The sequence below is a fragment of the Oncorhynchus mykiss genome, chromosome 5 (assembly GCF_013265735.2).
Source record: "Oncorhynchus mykiss isolate Arlee chromosome 5, USDA_OmykA_1.1, whole genome shotgun sequence".
Taxonomy (NCBI): Eukaryota; Metazoa; Chordata; class Actinopteri; order Salmoniformes; family Salmonidae; genus Oncorhynchus; species Oncorhynchus mykiss.
In genome coordinates, this window is record NC_048569.1 from 6,466,765 (window position 1) to 6,486,841 (window position 20,077).

Consider the following 20,077-nt stretch of genomic DNA (forward strand, 5'->3'; position numbering starts at 1 on the left):
TAGAAACAGACAGCCAGACAGACAGCCAGACTCTAGAAACAGACAGCCAGACTCTAGAAACAGACAGCCAGACTCTAGAAACAGACAGCCAGACTCTAGAAACAGACAGCCAGACAGACAGCCAGACTCTGGAAACAGACAGCCAGACTCTAGAAACAGACAGCCAGACTCTAGAAACAGACAGCCAGACTCTAGAAACAGACAGCCAGACTCTAGAAACAGACAGCCAGACTCTAGAAACAGACAGCCAGACTCTAGAAACAGACAGCCAGACTCTAGAAACAGACAGCCAGACTCTAGAAACAGACAGCCAGACTCTAGAAACAGACAGCCAGACTCTAGAAACAGACAGCCAGACTCTAGAAACAGACAGCCAGACTCTAGAAACAGACAGCCAGACTCTAGAAACAGACAGCCAGACTCTAGAAACAGACAGCCAGACAGACAGTCAGACTCTAGAAACAGACCAACAGACAGCCAGACTCTAGAAACAGACAGCCATACTCTAGAAACAGACAGCCAGACAGACAGCCAGACTCTGGATACAGACAGCCAGACAGACAGCCAGACTCTAGAAACAGACACTCTGGAAACAGACCAACAGAGAGTCAGAGGGAATATGCTTGAATGGTGAAACTGGTAAATTTCTAAACAAATCAAAAGCTAGCGCCTCATTGGTGTGTTCTCAGATTGTCTAATGGAAGAGGTGTTTGTGTGGCTGTGTGTGTGTGTGTGTTCTGCAGCTATTCTCTAGTGTCTGCTCCCAGGCTCTCACCGGTGCTCTTGATCTCTTCAGGCTGCGGTCCCCCCGGGGGCCCCTCTTCGTCTGAGCCGGGGTCCAACTCATCATCCGTCTCGTCGTCACTGTACGGCATGACCTCATCGTCAGGGCCCAGTGACCCCTGGGAGTCTGATCGCTCCCGACTCATGGTAATGAGACGTCTGAAGGTCGCTCACTGGGGGGGGGGGGGGGGGGGGGGGGGAAAAGAGAGATTATTTTTACCATTGTTTAATTTCCCTTTACCAGTCTTTGAACAAACAGAAACTAATGTGTTGTCTAATTGTGGTGAGAGAGAATCTAATGCCATGTGGATTTGGTCAACGAAGGAGTAGGACAAACCACCAGTGTTATCTACAAGCACCAGTTGTCGGCCATATAGCCAATAACAGTCATTGTCAGCCGGCTACTTTGAGTTCATAAATTAACTGCATCTCAGAAACAGCATGCACACACACTAGTGTCACACACACACACGACAGTGTCTAGGGTTTACAGAGAATGGTGCGACAAACAAAACAACATCCAGTCAGCGGCAGTCCTCTGGGTAAAAACAGCTTGTTGATGAGAGGTGGAAGGAGACTGGCAAGAATCGTGCACGCTAACAGGCCCGCCTACAGACAGACAAATAACAGCACAGTGCAACAGTGGTGTGCAGAACGGCATCTCGCCTGTCCTTATCACGGATGTGCTATTGCAGCAGGCGACCACACCGGGTTCCACTCCTATCAGCTAAAAACAAGAAGTGGCTCCTAGTGGGCACGCGATCACCAACACTGGACAATTGTAGTGAAAAAATAAATTGCACAGTCCAACGAATCCCAGTTCCTGTTGCGTCATGCTGATGGCAGAGTCAGGATTTGGGCGTAAACAGCAGGAGTCCGTAGCCCCATCTTGCCTGGTGTCAACGGTAGGGGCTGGTGGTGGTGTAATGGTGTAGGGAATGTTTTCAGGGCACACGTTAGGTCCCTTGATACCAATTGAGCAACGTTAACATACCTCAAAGAATTCAGGGTGTTCTGGAGTCCGGACCTTGTACTAGACGGGTGTATCTAATAAGTTGACTCAGGGTAAGCCTTTTGGCACCAAGGTCTTTTAACCACTTGGTTTAAGACAAGGAGTTATTTGGCGTTGCCCGGCCCGGGGCTTAAACCAGCAACCTTACAGCTGCTGGTCGGGTTCTCCAACCTTTTTTTCTCAACCCTGGTCCTGGGTAGCTAAAGGGGTACACCTTCCTTTGTCCTGACACTACATTACTACTACACTACTACATGCTGATTCAGATGATCAACACATCAAGCTTTGACGATTTAAATCAGATGTGTAGTGCTCTAAGCTAGACTACTACAGGACCAGGAAACACTGCTCTAAGCTAGACTACTACAGGATCAGGATACACTGCTCTAAGCTAGACTACTACAGGACCAGGAAACACTGCACTAAGCTAGACTACTACAGGACCAGGATCAGGAAACACTCCTCTAAGCTAGACTACTACAGGACCAGGAAACACTGCTCTAAGCTAGACTACTACAGGATCAGGATCAGGAAACACTGCTCTAAGTTAGACTACTACAGGACCAGGATCAGGAAACACTTCTCTAAGCTAGACTACTACAGGACCAATGACCAGGAAACACTGCTCTAAGCTAGACTACTACAGGACCAGGATCAGGAAACACTCCTCTAAGCTAGACTACTACAGGACCAATGACCAGGAAACACTGCTCTAAGCTAGACTACTACAGGACCAGGATCAGGAAACACTCATCTAAGATAGACTACTACAGGACCAGGAAACACTGCTCTAAGCTAGACTACTACAGGATCAGGATCAGGAAACACTGCTCTAAGTTAGACTACTACAGGACCAGGATCAGGAAACACTTCTCTAAGCTAGACTACTACAGGACCAATGACCAGGAAACACTGCTCTAAGCTAGACTACTACAGGACCAGGATCAGGAAACACTCCTCTAAGATAGACTACTACAGGACCAGGATCAGGAAACACTCCTCTAAGCTAGACTACTACAGGACCAATGACCAGGAAACACTGCTCTAAGCTAGACTACTACAGGACCAGGATCAGGAAACACTCCTCTAAGATAGACTACTACAGGACCAGGATCAGGAAACACTGCTCTAAGCTAGACTACTACAGGACCAGGATCAGGAAACACTGCTCTAAGCTAGACTACTACAGGACCAGGATCAGGAAACACTGCTCTAAGCTAGACTACTACAGGACCAGGAAACACTGCTCTAAACTAGACTACTACAGGACCAGGAAACACTCCTCTAAACTAGACTACTACAGGACCAGGAAACACTCCTCTAAGCTAGACTACTACAGGACCAGGATCAGGAAACACTCCTCTAAGCTAGACTACTACAGGACCAATGACCAGGAAACACTGCTCTAAGCTAGGCTACTACAGGACCAGGAAACACTGCTCTAAGCTAGGCTACTACAGGACCAGGAAACACTGCTCTAAGCTAGACTACTACAGGACCAGGATCAGGAAACACTGCTCTAAGCTAGGCTACTACAGGACCAGGATCAGGAAACACTGCTCTAAGCTAGGCTACTACAGGACCAGGAAACACTGCTCTAAGCTAGACTACTACAGGACCAGGAAACACTCCTCTAAGCTAGACTACTACAGGACCAGGATCAGGAAACACTCCTCTAAGCTAGACTACTACAGGACCAGGATCAGGAAACACTGCTCTAAGCTAGGCTACTACAGGACCAGGAAACACTGCTCTAAGCTAGACTACTACAGGACCAGGACCAGGAAACACTGCTCTAAGCTAGACTACTACAGGACCAGGATTAGGAAACACTGCTCTAAGCTAGACTACTACAGGACCAGGATCAGGAAACACTCCTCTAAGCTAGACTACTACAGGACCAGGAAACACTGCTCTAAGCTAGACTACTACAGGACCAGGAAACACTGCTCTAAGCTAGGCTACTACAGGACCAGGATCAGGAAACACTGCTCTAAGCTAGACTACTACAGGACCAATGACCAGGAAACACTGCTCTAAGCTAGGCTACTACAGGACCAATGATCAGGAAACACTACTCTAAGCTAGACTACTACAGGACCAGGAAACACTGCTCTAAGCTAGACTACTACAGGACCAATGACCAGGAAACACTGCTCTAAGCTAGGCTACTACAGGACCAATGACCAGGAAACACTGCTCTAAGCTAGACTACTACAGGACCAATGCATGGGTGTGGTGTCTACAATGGTTCAAGGCCAGGACAACACAACAATGGGTATGGGACTGAACTGGCAGCTGGAAGGCTCCCATGTACCATCTCCTGCCATTGTGCTCTTGAGCAAGGCAAGGCACAATTGCTCTCCACCCAGGGGGGGGGGGGGGGGGGGGGTGCTGCACTGCGAGGTGTTGGGAGAAGCAGGAAAAACACATTTCCGTTCTAACCAATGGACAATAAAAAGTATTGATTGTCTCCATGTTCTGGTCACAAGATGACTCTGCACATCTCTACAACCACGCCCCTTGCCTCTATTTCACCACATATAGGTCTCCTATTGTTCTACACTGTCATGACTGTATGGCCCACTGTGTCAATGTGCCATGTAAACAATCCTGTATCTTCAGAACAAATCAACTGAGGTCATTTATTAACGATGCCTACTTCAATATTTCAATATTGTGAAAAGACTCAAACGTCTCTATTTACGCTGCCTACTTTGAATCTTTTTAGAGAATGACTTGTTTTATTGCGAAAGGTTGTGATATTGGGAAAGACTCATATATCGTGTTATAACATGTTCACTTTGGCAACAAATGAGAGAGCTGAAATGGAGAGAGCTGAATTGGAGAGAGAGCTGAATTGGAGAGAGAGCTGAATTGGAGAGAGAGCTGAATTGGAGAGAGAGCTGAATTGGAGAGAGAGCTGAATTGGAGAGAGAGCTGAATTGAGAGAGAGAGCTGAATTGAGAGAGAGCTGAATTGAGAGAGAGCTGAAATGAGAGAGAGCTGAATTGAGAGAGAGCTGAATTGAGAGAGAGCTGAATTGAGAGAGAGCTGAATTGAGAGAGAGCTGAATTGAGAGAGAGCTGAAATGGAGAGAGAGCTGAAATTATACCTTTAAAACTTGAAATGGGTTAAATGGAACATTAACTGAAATCTGGACACTGACTGGCCTATAACATGTCACATATAGCCGAATATTAAATAAAATTGCAGAATGAAGTATTTCTTTCAGTACGATGATACAGCAAATGTTATTTTAGTCTCTGGAAAAGGAGTGGAATATTATGTTTGACTGTATACAACGGGTATGACAAAAAATGTATTTGCAATAAGGCACCTCTGGGGTTTGTGGTATATGGCCAATATACCACGGCTAAGGGCTGTGTCCAGCTACTGTCTTGCGTTAGAACAGCCCTCTAGAACAGCCCTCTAGAACAGCCCTCTAGAACAGCCCTCTAGAACAGCCCTCTAGAACAGCCCTCTAGAACAGCCCTCTAGAACAGCCCTCAGATATTGGCCACATGCCACACCCCTCGTTCCTTATCGCTTAAATATATAATGGATTAGCCTTGATCATTTACTTGTCTTCTAGGGCAACAATTTATGACTGAAGAGAAGCTGCAGGCCTATCTGACCCGACAAGTTGACCAAAGCAAATTTCAGAAATTCTAAGCAGATAAATATACACGTTTGTCCCATCGTCTCTGCCGGTCATGTAAGGAGGCTACAGTGTCTGCTGTACACCTCCACCTGTCTGGTCTGCTGTACACCTCCACCTGTCTGGTCTGCTGTACACCTCCACCTGTCTGGTCTGCTGTACACCTCCACCTGTCTGGTCTGCTGTACACCTCCACCTGTCTGGTCTGCTGTACACCTCCACCTGTCTGGTCTGCTGTACACCTCCACCTGTCTGGTCTGCTGTACACCTCCACCTGTTTGGGTCTGCTGTACACCTCCACCTGTTTGGGTCTGCTGTACACCTCCACCTGTCTGGGTCTGCTGTACACCTCCACCTGTCTGGTCTGCTGTACACCTCCACCTGTCTGGTCTGCTGTACACCTCCACCTGTCTGGTCTGCTGTACACCTCCACCTGTCTGGTCTGCTGTACACCTCCACCTGTCTGGTCTGCTGTACACCTCCACCTGTCTGGTCTGCTGTACACCTCCACCTGTCTGGTCTGCTGTACACCTCCACCTGTCTGGTCTGCTGTACACCTCCACCTGTCTGGTCTGCTGTACACCTCCACCTGTCTGGTCTGCTGTACACCTCCACCTGTCTGGTCTGCTGTACACCTCCACCTGTCTGGTCTGCTGTACACCTCCACCTGTCTGGTCTGCTGTACACCTCCACCTGTCTGGTCTGCTGTACACCTCCACCTGTCTGGTCTGCTGTACACCTCCACCTGTCTGGTCTGCTGTACACCTCCACCTGTCTGGTCTGCTGTACACCTCCACCTGTCTGGTCTGCTGTACACCTCCACCTGTCTGGTCTGCTGTACACCTCCACCTGTCTGGTCTGCTGTACACCTCCACCTGTCGGGTCTGCTGTACACCTCCACCTGTCGGGTCTGCTGTACACCTCCACCTGTCGGGTCTGCTGTACACCTCCACCTGTTTTGGTCTGCTGTACACCTCCACCTGTTTGGGTCTGCTGTACACCTCCACCTGTTTGGGTCTGCTGTACACCTCCACCTGTTTGGGTCTGCTGTACACCTCCACCTGTTTGGGTCTGCTGTACACCTCCACCTGTTTGGGTCTGCTGTACACCTCCACCTGTTTGGGTCTGCTGTACACCTCCACCTGTTTGGGTCTGCTGTACACCTCCACCTGTTTGGGTCTGCTGTACACCTCCACCTGTTTGGGTCTGCTGTACACCTCCACCTGTTTGGGTCTGCTGTACACCTCCACCTGTTTGGGTCTGCTGTACACCTCCACCTGTTTGGGTCTGCTGTACACCTCCACCTGTTTGGGTCTGCTGTACACCTCCACCTGTTTGGGTCTGCTGTACACCTCCACCTGTTTGGGTCTGCTGTACACCTCCACCTGTTTGGGTCTGCTGTACACCTCCACCTGTTTGGGTCTGCTGTACACCTCCACCTGTTTGGGTCTGCTGTACACCTCCACCTGTTTGGGTCTGCTGTACACCTCCACCTGTTTGGGTCTGCTGTACACCTCCACCTGTTTGGGTCTGCTGTACACCTCCACCTGTTTGGGTCTGCTGTACACCTCCACCTGTTTGGGTCTGCTGTACACCTCCACCTGTTTGGGTCTGCTGTACACCTCCACCTGTTTGGGTCTGCTGTACACCTCCACCTGTTTGGGTCTGCTGTACACCTCCACCTGTTTGGGTCTGCTGTACACCTCCACCTGTTTGGGTCTGCTGTACACCTCCACCTGTTTGGGTCTGCTGTACACCTCCACCTGTTTGGGTCTGCTGTACACCTCCACCTGTTTGGGTCTGCTGTACACCTCCACCTGTTTGGGTCTGCTGTACACCTCCACCTGTTTGGGTCTGCTGTACACCTCCACCTGTTTGGGTCTGCTGTACACCTCCACCTGTTTGGGTCTGCTGTACACCTCCACCTGTTTGGGTCTGCTGTACACCTCCACCTGTTTGGGTCTGCTGTACACCTCCACCTGTTTGGGTCTGCTGTACACCTCCACCTGTTTGGGTCTGCTGTACACCTCCACCTGTTTGGGTCTGCTGTACACCTCCACCTGTCTGGTCTGCTGTACACCTCCACCTGTCTGGTCTGCTGTACACCTCCACCTGTCTGGTCTGCTGTACACCTCCACCTGTCTGGTCTGCTGTACACCTCCACCTGTCTGGTCTGCTGTACACCTCCACCTGTCTGGTCTGCTGTACACCTCCACCTGTCTGGTCTGCTGTACACCTCCACCTGTCTGGTCTGCTGTACACCTCCACCTGTCTGGTCTGCTGTACACCTCCACCTGTCTGGTCTGCTGTACACCTCCACCTGTCTGGTCTGCTGTACACCTCCACCTGTCTGGTCTGCTGTACACCTCCACCTGTCTGGTCTGCTGTACACCTCCACCTGTCTGGTCTGCTGTACACCTCCACCTGTCTGGTCTGCTGTACACCTCCACCTGTCTGGTCTGCTGTACACCTCCACCTGTCCGGTCAGATGCTTCCCGCCACTATCCAGGCCAAGTACCCCACCCTCTCTGAAGTGTCTGGCTGTGTAGCTCCACCTGTCCGGTCAGCTGTACACCTCCTCTGAAGTGTCTGGCTGTGTAGCTCCACCTGTCCGGTCAGCTGTACACCTCCTCTGAAGTGTCTGGCTGTGTAGCTCTGTGTCAGACTTCTCCATACACGGACTAGGCCACATCGCCCTGCTTTTCCATCTTCACAAACAGACTTAGTTTACTTTTCTGCTTGTGATGTACAACTTGACATGTTGAGTTCTCTGGCGCAGCTAGCTAGCCGGATATAGAACGGTGTTGTGCGTTCTAAATGAGTTTATTGTTTACGTTCCACTAAAAGGTCTACAGGTACATCTGTGATGGCCAACACAGCACAGCTTGGACCACTACCCGCCCAATCAGCATCCAGGATCCATAGTTCCCTCTTAATGTCCTGTTAGATTATAACTAGTCTTCTGTTAGTTCTTAATGTCCTGTTATATTATAACTAGTCTTCTGTTAGTTCTTAATGTCCTGTTAGATTATAACTAGTCTTCTGTTAGTTCTTAATGTCCTGTTAGATTATAACTAGTCTTCTGTTAGTCCTTAAATGGTCAAACAGTCTGTAGCTACTCAGTGTTTGCTTGTAAGCTTCTTGGCACCAATATCTTTTAGCCTCTAGACAAGGAGTTAATGATTGATGAGCTTTTTGGGCCCTTTAGTAATTATCAACAGCAGTTAAACAGGCTAACCCCACACTAGGGCTGTGTACCAGATCAGATCAAAGACTAATTTAAAAACCGTATGAGACAATTATTTGCAGCTTTCTCGAATTGTAAAAATATATATATATATATATATATATATATATATCCACATTTTTTTCCACGAACCCACTGGAAAAACATTCACTACACAGATCTGCTCAAAATTCACTAACATGATGATCAGAATCATCACAAACTGGTCCATTTTGACTACGAGGACAATTCCCCTCACCAGATAAAGACTACGACCATCCTGTGATTTGAGAGAGAGAACAAGTTCCTGAATAGAAAAACAACCCAGAATGCTTGTGGAGAGCAGCCATTTTTTATTTTTTTTTTTACCTTTATTTAACTAGTTAAGAACAAATTCTTATTTTCATTGAGCAACGTATCCTAGGCCTTGTAACGTGGATGATGTAGTGTAGGTGAACAACTGTTTTAGGGGTGTGTCCATCACATTATAAGCGCATGACAAATGTAAGGTGACATCCAAGTGTTTAACTTGGTGAATTGACTGTGTGTACAGTAGTGTGATAACATCATGAGCGTCGTGATCCAGTTTGTTTGCCTCAGGACTTTAAAAAGTCTATATGCATACCTTAGGACAAGCAAATATATGCAGTGCAGGACTTAACATTAGTCAGAAGAGACAATTTCCTCAGGCCTCAAATCAAAAGGCCTCATGTAATGGGCATAATATAGATTTTTATTTGTATTTTAAATACTAGTAATCAGCTCGAGGGCCCCATCCTTTCTCCGTTCCAATGGGAACAATCGAGATCGAGGAAGGCCATTCTTCTTCTAGACTCACTGACACGAATTCCCTGAAATTCACTAATTAATGACTGGACTATAATTGTGTGTTTTTCTTTAACCTTTATTAATGTAACGATGGGTGTGGTTTCCTGGACACAGATTAAACCGTAGTGTTGGATTAAAAATGAAGATCTTCTGCTGAAATCGCTATTTTTATATTTTTTTAGTCCAGGATTTTATCTGTATCCGGGAAACCGTCCCCAGATTAACATGACGTGATGATGTTATCCATTCCTGGACGCCCAACAGAGTTACAGTCAATGTCGTCCTCCTCCTCTGATCTACACATGGGGTGTTACACTGAAAATGGCACTCCAGTCTCCTTTAGCACCTCCTTCAAACGGCAGGGTAGCCTAGTGGTTAGAGTGTAGAGGCGGCAGGGTTGCCTAGTGGTTAGAGTGTAGAGGCGGCAGGGTAGCCTAGTGGTTAGAGTGTAGAGGCGGCAGGGTAGCCTAGTGGTTAGAGTGTAGAGGCGGCAGGGTAGCCTAGTGGTTAGAGTGTAGAGGCGGCAGGGTAGCCTAGTGGTTAGAGTGTAGAGGCGGCAGGGTAGCCTAGTGGTTAGAGTGTAGAGGCGGCAGGGTTGCCTAGTGGTTAGAGTGTAGAGGCGGCAGGGTAGCCTAGTGGTTAGAGTGTAGAGGCGGCAGGGTAGCCTAGTGGTTAGAGTGTAGAGGCGGCAGGGTAGCCTAGTGGTTAGAGTGTACAGGCGGCAGGTAGCTTAGTGGTTAGAGCGTTGGACTAGTAACCGGAAGGTTGCAAGTTCAAAACCCCCGAGCTGTCGTTCTGCCCCTGAACAGGCAGTTAAACCACTGTTCCCTGGTAGGCCGTCATTGAAAATAAGAATGTGTTCTTAACTGACTTGCCTAGTTAAATAAAGGTTAAAATTTTTATTTATTTTTTAAAACACCCGATTTACTAAACAAAAGGAACATCTCAATAGAAGGTCAAGGTATGACATACGTCATGACATAGCACAAGTGGGCGGGGCTTTCCTCTTCTGTCCTCTATTGTTCCACAAGCAAGGGGGTTGGTCGACGACACCACAAATTCCCATCAGACCAATTTCCTACTTCTGAAAGTTTGCAGTTGTGTCTAAAAAATGAACACTATATTGCTCAAAACATATTTTATTCAGCCTTTGGTGGGTGTACTTTACTGTATTTATACTTGGGATACCACCTTTCAAAACAGAAAAATCACTGGAGGGTGTCTTTAGGTGTTGCAGGGTCTGACGGTCTCAAAAGTCGACCAACAGGTTTTAGTGTCTGGCCCGAGGCACTGCCATAGATGGGTTAAAATCGCATTTTAAAAAGGTCACATACAAATGGTTAGCAGATGTTAATGCGAGTGTAGCGAAATGCTTGTGCTTCTAGTTCCGACAGTGCAGTAATAACTAATAGGTTTTAATTTTTTATTTCAACTTTACTTTTAACCAGGTAGGCCAGTAGAGAACATGTTATCATTTACAACAGCGACCTGGCCAAGATAAAGCAAAGCAGTGCGACACAAACAACACAGTTACACATGGGATAAACAAACAGTCAATAACACAGTAGGAAAATCTATATACAGTGTGTGCAAATGTAGTAAGATTAGGGAGGTAAGGCAATAAATAGGCCATAGTAGCGAAATAATTACAATTTAGCAATTAAACACTACAGTGATAGATGTGCAGAAGATGAATGTGCAAGTGGAGATACTGGGGTGCAAAGGAGAAGAAAAAAGCAATATGGGGATGAGGTAGTTGGATGGGCTATGTACAGGTGCAGTAATCTGTGAGCTGCTCTGACAGCCGGTGCTTAAAAGTTAGTGAGGGAGATAAGTGTCTCCAGCTTCGGTGATTTTTGCAACCGGTTCCTTTAGTAGGTTAGCTACTTGCACGCTTCAATGGGGAATACGTCTGAGACTTGTGACTCTGGACTAGAGGTCGACGGATTAATCGGAATGGCCGATTAATTAGGGCCGATTTCAAGTTTTCATAACAATCGGTAATTGGCATTTTTGGACGCTGATTACATTGCATCCCACGAGGAGACTGCGTGGCAGGCTGACCACCTGATTACATTGCATCCCACGAGGAGACTGCGTGGCAGGCTGACCACCTGATTACATTGCATCCCACGAGGAGACTGCATGGCAGGCTGACCACCTGATTACATTGCATCCCACGAGGAGACTGCGTGGCAGGCTGACCACCTGATTACATTGCATCCCACGAGGAGACTGCGTGGCAGGCTGCCCACCTGATTACATTGCATCCCACGAGGAGACTGCGTGGCAGGCTGACCACCTGATTACATTGCATCCCACGAGGAGACTGCGTGGCAGGCTGACCACCTGATTACATTGCATCCCACGAGGAGACTGCGTGGCAGGCTGACCACCTGATTACATTGCATCCCACGAGGAGACTGCGTGGCAGGCTGACCACCTGATTACATTGCATCCCACGAGGAGACTGCGTGGCAGGCTGACCACCTGATTACACGAGAGCAGCAAGGAGCCACGGTAAGTTGCTAGCTAGCATTAAACTTATCTTATAAAAAAAACAATCAATCTTAACATAATCACTAGTTAACTACACATGGTTGATGATATTACTAGTTTAACTAGCTTGTCCTGGTCAGGATGCTCTCGATGTTGCAGCTGTAGAAGCTTTTGAGGATCTCAGGACCCATGCCAAATCTTTTTAGTTTCCTGAGCGGGAATAGGCTTTTGTCGTGCCCTCTTCACGACTGTCTTGGTGTGTTTGGACCATTCTAGTTTGTTGTTGATGTGGACACCAAGGAACTTGAAGCTCTCAACCTGCTCCACTTCAGCCCCGTCGATGAGAATGGGGACGTGCTCGGTCCTCCTTTTCCTGTAGTCCACAATCATCTCCTTAGTCTTGGTTAAATTGAGGGATAGGTTGTTATTCTGGCACCACCAATCATGTCCTATCAATATAATTTACCACCAATGGACTCCAGCCAAGTTGTAGAAACATCTCAAGGATGATCAATGGAAACAGGAAGCACCTGAGCTCAATTTAGAGTCTCATAGCAACGGGTCTGAATACTTATGTCAATAATGTTTTATAAAAAGGTTTTTTATAAATTTGCAAACATTTCCAAAAACTGATTTTGCTTTGTCATTATGGGGTATTGTGTTTAGATTGCGGAGGACATTGTTTTATTTCATCCATTTCAGAATAAGGTTGTAACGTCACTAACTGTGGAAAAAGTCAAGGGGTCTGAATACTTTCCAAAGGCACTGTATTGTAGAGACAAGTGCTCATTATGCAAATGTATTGATGTTTACAATTAACATTGGAGACTAAATATAGTTTACATGTCGTCAACAATCTAAGCCAACCACGGTCTGTTTTGGCCCACAGTCGGGCACGAGTCGGTTTTGTTGCTAAACAACCAACCCATCGATAGCAACGACACGGAAGAGGGGAAAGAGGGACAACAGGCATTCAGAAAACATTTCAAAAGGAACCAAACACACACCTGCCTGCCTCACTGCCTGGCTCGTAACCTGAGACAAGGAATTCACTAAGGCTTTCCACCCCATCTCAATATTTATTACAGTCTGATTGTCCGTTAGGAGAAGGACAATGTGCTCCCCTGAGGTGAAGAGGGGTGTGGGTGAGGGGTGTGGCGAGGCCGGGGGAGATCACAAAATCAGCTGTTAACTAGGCTGACCCTAATAAGAAACACTGCTCTCTATCCTCCAACTGACCTCAAATCAGCTGTTAACTAGGCTGACCCTAATAAGAAACACTGCTCTCTATCCTTCAACTGACCTCAAATCAGCTGTTAACTAGGCTGATCCTAATAAGAAACACTGCTCTCTATCCTCCAACTGACCCCAAATCAGCTCATCCACTGCTGGGAGACTCACAGCAGGCTCCCCTACAGGTTAATATTATTAACTGCTGTGACAGTTAATGACTGTCTGGCTCAGACGGGGGGGGGGGGGGGGGAGTGACTTGAACGAGCACATGTGCCACCTTGGATATTCTAATGGAAATTCCAAAACAAGAGGATGTAAATTATAGATGAGCCATGTTTACAGTTTGATGCAAAGTCATACTAGATCCCATCTAGCATATGATCATATAACTACAACAACAACAACAACAAAAACTACCCGACATCCACCTGACTTTGCAGTGGCTAATATGGGGATCACAATAAAACCCGACAGCTGCAGTACACACCAGGATATCAAAGGCGGCAATAAGGAAAACGGAGTGAATAAGGAAAGAGACGAACTCACAACATTTGCCTTTCAAGTCAGATTCAAAAGGCACGCTTTAGCAAGGAACATTTATTTCCATAAGGAGCAGCTCCTACACGTCACTGCCTGAGGACTGAGACGTGGTTGAGGACACTCAATTTACATACCTCATATCCCAAATGGCACACTATTCCCTATATAGTGCGCTACTTTTGACCAGAGCTCTATAAAAATCAATTACAGTAAGGATATAGGCAGAGGAAGAGGTCAGTACACTGAAATCAGAAGACAAGAGGGGCACGGTGAGACAAGAGGGGCACGGTGAGACACGGTGAGACAAGAGGGGCACGGTGAGACAAGAGGGGCACGGTGAGACAAGAGGGGCACGGTGAGACAAGAGGGGCACGGTGAGACAAGAGGGACACGGTGAGACAAGAGGGACACGGTGAGACAAGAGGGGCACGGTGAGACAAGAGGGGCACGGTGAGACAAGAGGTGCACGGTGAGACAAGAGGGACACGGTGAGACAAGAGGAAGGTTATACGGTTGCCGTTAACACAGAGTTACACCTAAATACACATCTCTGTCACCTCGTCTTCATCAGGGTTTCGACCAGTGAGTGTGTTTTAAAACAGGTCTGCTCCTATTCCTGTCAACCGTGTAAACCCTACATCCTGTTTGGGAAAGCCACCGCCGGGGCGGCATTCACAAAGTCAACCAACCCGTGTGGAACACATTCAGGAAGTGCATCGGCTCTCAGGCAGCAAATTATACTGTCAGTGTTCCAACGGGTCAATCCATCACATGTAACGTCATCCCTGTTTATCAGAGGAACACTAATCCGTGTTGAACATAGACCCACGGGGTGGCAGACCCACGGGGTGGTAGACCCACGGGGTGGTGATGCCTGAAACTGGACCGTGAGTCACAGGGGAACAAGGTTGAGAGTGACACATTGCAGACAGAAGGTCAGTTAAACTACATCAGGGTTCCCCAATAAACAGCCCAAATTATTTTATTTGCACACACCACCCCCCCCCCCTCCCCCAAGCTCTGAGGCAAAAAAAAAAAGTTATTTTAAGTTTGGATATCTGTTCCCAAATATTTCCACGCATAATTAGAGAGGCATATGTCATCGTATCCCAATGAAATAAAGGTTTCAAATTATTCCATAGAAAACTATATCGGTTTAGGATTCTTGTGGTCATTTTGCAGTGTACAAATGATTTATAGCTATGTAAAGCCCCCCGACCATCATAACCAATGATTTATACCTATGTAAAGCCCCCCGACCATCATAACCAATGATTTATACCTATGTAAAGCGCCTGACCATCATATCAAATGATTTATAATTGGCACATTGGCAATTTGAAGTGACTCAAATTTAAAAAAAAAAAAAATATTTCAGATTCAAATCTGTTCTTTTTCCTGCAGTCTGGCTATGCAGCATGTGTCTCAAATCTGATTTATTTGCCCAAATATGTTGATATTTGGCCAAGTTTTACTTGCTAGCTACTATGTTGACAGTTTGACAATAGCATGTGGTAGCTAACGAGTTGTTAATTGTTTACAAATAAATGAGTGAATGTACTAGCTAAACAGCTAGCCTAGTTGACTGACGTGACTAACCAAAATGGACTTGTTTTGAAAGTTGGATCATCTTATCCTTTGAGGCTTTAAAAGTGTCATTACACTTAAGCAATAAGGCACGAGGGGGTGTGGTATATGGCCAATATACCATGACTAAGGGCTGTTCTTATGCACGACACAGTACGGCGTGCCTGGATACAGCCCTTAGCCGTGGTATATTGGCCATATACCACAAACCCCCAGAGGTGCCTTATTGCTGTTATAAACTGGTTACTAATGTAATTAGAGCAGTAAAAATACATGATTTATCATACCTGTTGTATACAGTCTGATATACCACAGCTTTCAGCCAATCAGCATTCAGGGTTCGACCCACCCAGTTTATAGTACGATTTAGAACATTCAAATCAACTGGGAAATGTTCGCGACAGCATTGTCGTCACCTTTAATTCTGAGTGATAGAAAGCACAAGAACCACCAATCGGCCTATACCACAGTGGTGTGTCAACGTTATAGTATGTACCATTTATTTGTTTGTTTGTGTTTGGACCCCAGGAAGAGTAGATTCTGCCTTGGCAGCAGCTAATGGTGATCACTAATAAAAATACAAAATACACTAACCGTTGTTACTATGACAACTAACGTAGCTAAAATTATTGATGTCTGGACACACGCACAAATCTGATTGTCCCTTACTGTTTGGACAGTCAGTGTTCAAAAAAACATTTGAGCATTAAAGCTGCAATATGTCACTTTGTGGTGAGATTCCCGACCAAATTCATATAGAAACGTGAGTTATAGATCTGTCATTCTCATTTAAAGCAAGTTTAGGAATTGATAGATATGTTCTATGTGCTCTATTTCTATGCTTCCCATTCTTACGTTGTTTTTTTTAGTCTAACTTACGGTTTTGTACACTAGCTTCAAACAGCTTAAAAACAAAATGAAAGGTATTTCACAGCAGTTTAATTGGTACAATGATGCTCTACATTATATTTGCTCGTTTCGTCACAAACTGAAATTAGGCATACTATTAGAATTTTAGCAACCAGGAAATGCCAAACGGATTTTTGCATAGTGCATCCTGAAGGCGGGCAGTGTGAACAAGGTTTAAGACTGCCTAAACTCAAGCATATTGATCAAGCCCACTCAGTCCTCCTGTGGAATGTGTGTGTGCCATCTCAGACGAAAAGAGTGAGAGCCTTCCCCTCCCTGAAGCGATACAAGATTGTGTTGGAGACGCAACATAAATCTCCAGGGAGAGTATATCAAGACTGCTACTACTAGGTTTCAATAGCCCATTGAGGGTATTATAATGCTTTGTTTTCAAACAATCAAAGTGTAAAATACAGAAAGTTGGAAAACAAGTAAAAGTTCTATAGAATTACACAGAAAAACATCTACACGTCTGGAATTCTCATACTGGTCTGCATGTCCAATTATATATATATATATATATCAGATAGAGTTAGTTAGGGCTGAATTCAAACCAAATTGTCTAAATTCAGCGTTATAGTGCGCTTGAAGTGTAAAGGTAGGCTAATTCCCGATTGAGACGAGACATGCAGTGTTTAACATGAACGCATTTTCCAACGCATTTTCCCCGAACATTGCTTTGAAGTTTCAATGACGCTTTAACGATTAAATTAAACGTCACAGATTGAATCAAGTCGTTAGAAGAGTTAGATTAGAATGTCGGATCTTTGCACGAAATCGACCTATGACTTGATTCAATTATAGATTGAGATTATGACAGAGGGGAGGAAAGGATAACGTGTGAACATTACTACGATCGACTCTGTGTCTAAAATCCTTAAAAATTAATACATTTGGCGGCAGATATATACATTTAGAAAACTACTCACCAATAGGCTATTCCTTGTATGTCTATAATTTCTCCCCAGTATGGTCTTCTAGTTTCTGGTTACTGTACCATGTTTGCTCTGTCCTCGCCACAAACAACAGTGTCGTCTAACGTTAGTTTCTGTTCACTCCTTTCACCTGCGTAATGGCTACCTACCTTACCTGAAACTTGACAGACTGGTTTGACAAGAATGTGTTTTGAATAAAACTCCAAAAACGCCCGCGGTTTCATTAAAACAAACGAGCATACAATGTGTTTATGTCATCTCGCAACACGTCTGGGTGATATTAAATATATCCTACCCCACTAAGCAGCCTGTTGATTGATACGCACGTGACTAAAAAGGTAAAGGTGTAATCCAATTCATAATCAAACGTAATAAACCAGTGGCATGAACTTCTTTATATTCATAAATAAAAGCGTATGTAAAGACAACTCAGAATTAAATGTTCTACATTACTGTATAAACAGTTTTATTGTAAAGTTGTCCTATTATTTTAAAAATATATATTTAAATGTAAATGTCATGCTCTTACAGCTAATTTGCTATTAGGCAAATGTATCGGTATGTTTTTAAGAATACCGACAATCATCAAATTATCCTCAATTTATTTTATTTGAGCTTACATTCAACCATCATTCCAACCGTTTGTTGTCGGGCTTGGTTTTTGCCCTAGCACGACACTGCTGATTTAAATAACCAACTCCTGGGGGCTCCAGAACCGAGTTTAGGAAACCCTGGTCTGCCAGACCTACTTTTACTCCCACTTCCTACAGTTCAATTGTACTGCAAGGGATATTTATACTGATTAAATTGGGATTTTAGAGCAAGTGGCACTTCCTAATTTTTGCCTGGCGGATATCTGACATAATGGGCGGTTTCGATTATGCTGGGCCGTGGGGCACCGGTCTATGGCCGGAGAGGTGAACGGTCAAAAATGGGTGAGGGTGCCCTTTCCCAAATCAAAGATGAATCAGCGCCGCACGGTCATGTTGTGAACAAGGCACCACTGTGCCTCGTCCAAAAACAAAAATCTCTTTTCCATAAAATATACGTTTGAATTTTCAAATTGGTTTTCATTGGAAAGGCAAATCACTTTTCCACGTGAAAACACAAATTTCTACTCATTACTCCACGTGCTATAATTACGTCAATTTTGTTTTGAGCCAACTTCGCTGTGAGTTTGAAAGGGGCACTTGGCTCATGCCCGGGAGGCAGCCCGGTTCCAAATCGAATGCAATACATTTTAGCCCGGTGCAAAATACGCTTTACCGGGCGCCCGTGCCAGATTAATAGAATCCCCTCAATGTAAAATAGTTCCTTGTGTTACATTCTTATGTTATGCAGATACGCAGATCTCATTGGCCAAAATACCCGTCACTCCAATGACGTTTGATATTTTCGACCAATGGTGGGGTTGGCCGCACCTGATGAGTTGGGTATCGGTGCAGAGAAGATGGCGGAAACTGAGGTTTTGTTTGAAGTAAGAATGAGTGAGCTACCATGGCGGAAAAAGGAAACCACTAGACTCGTTTTAAGTCCGAGTGAGGGTTTCGGATCAATGTTACTTGGGGAATCCGTTTAACGTCTCGAGGAAAATCTGGAATGTTTTGGAGGAAAGTGTGGAGTCGATGAGTCACAAGAAGTGGTCTTATTTATATTGTGTTGTGTGTCTGCGGGCGCTCGAGTGGCGCAGCGGTCGTAGGCACTGCATTTCAGTGCGACAGGCTTCACTACAGACCCTAGTTCGATTCCTGGCTGTATCACAACCGGCCATGAATGGGAGCCCCATAGTGCGGCGCGCAATTGGCCCAGCGTCGTTAGGGTTTGGCCGGGGTAGGCCGTTATTGTACATAATAATTTATTGTTAACTTTGTTGCCTAGTAAAATAAAAAGCAGAAGAAGCTTGATTTAAGACAAAAAGATGTCTGAGTGGAATGTGTCCAGTATGGATTTTCGGAGCAGGGCGCCTATTTCTGGAGTGGCGCAAGAAGTCAAGGAAGATGAAATTACTGATGATGGGTCGACTGACCTGTATGGTGGATGGAGAAAATAATTTTACTTAATCCATGCTACTGTTATTTGATTTAGTCTGTCCCATCTCATGTAGGCCGTCATTGTTAATAAGACATTCTTAAGTGATTTGCGTAAATAAAAATAATTTTAAAATCCAAGTTAGAATTCATGAAAATCCCGTTAGAGATTTTGAGCACAAGCCCTTCAGTTTTTCATAAATGTAACAGATGTTAATGTTAATGTGGCGGCAGGGTAGTCTAGTGGGTAGAGCGTTGGAATAGTAACTGAAAGATTGCAAGCTGACAAGGTACAAATCTGTCGTTCTGCCCCCGAATCCCCTCATTGAAAATAAGAATGTGTTCTTTCTTAACTGACTTGCCTAGTTAAATAAAGGTAAAATAACAATGTGTCAAGTGTGTGGAAAGGGGAAGAGTGCCGTATGAAGTGAACTGCTTTAACTGTGGAGGTGAACATGTGCCCAAATTCCTGGAGTGTCCTGTTTGGTGAAGGAGAATTAGGTGCCAAGGGTAAAGCGTGTCTCCGATCTGGAGGCGGTGAGAAAAGTGGAAAGAACAACATGAATTGCAATGGTCATAAACTACAAGCGCAAGCGGGGAAGAAGTCTTAAAAAAAAATTGTAATCACAACAGAGAGCTAATATTAATAATATGCATGTTAATCTCTCCTGGCTCAAAGTGGAGGAGAGATTGAATTTATCACTACTTGTATATATGAGAGGTGAATTCGCTGTCTGTTTGAACTACTGACGCACAACAGCTAACTGATCGCTGCAACTGTACATAGTCCATCTGTAAATAGCCCACCCAACTACCTCATCCCCATACTGTTTTTAT

At 45.4% G+C, this 20,077-nt stretch overlaps 1 protein-coding gene across 4 annotated transcripts in view; it reads right to left on the minus strand.

The window, feature by feature from the left end:
• Positions 1 to 17,526, minus strand: part of LOC110524940 (phospholipid-transporting ATPase IC) — a 47,025-nt gene extending 29,499 nt beyond the window's left edge. Inside the window, exons 1-4 of one of the 4 annotated variants that reach the window (XM_036976663.1) lie at positions 17,368 to 17,524; positions 17,216 to 17,285; positions 8,605 to 8,610; positions 776 to 956 (exon numbers count right to left, since the gene is read on the minus strand). In XM_036976663.1, coding sequence (XP_036832558.1) covers positions 776 to 929 — 154 coding nt within the window. In that variant the 5' untranslated portion in view covers positions 930 to 956; positions 8,605 to 8,610; positions 17,216 to 17,285; positions 17,368 to 17,524. Of the gene's footprint in view, positions 1 to 775; positions 957 to 8,604; positions 8,611 to 17,207 lie in introns of all 4 variants that reach the window. The other 3 variants (XM_036976662.1, XM_036976661.1, XM_036976664.1) reach the window with 3 other exon arrangements.
• Positions 17,527 to 20,077: the final 2,551 nt, after the last annotated feature.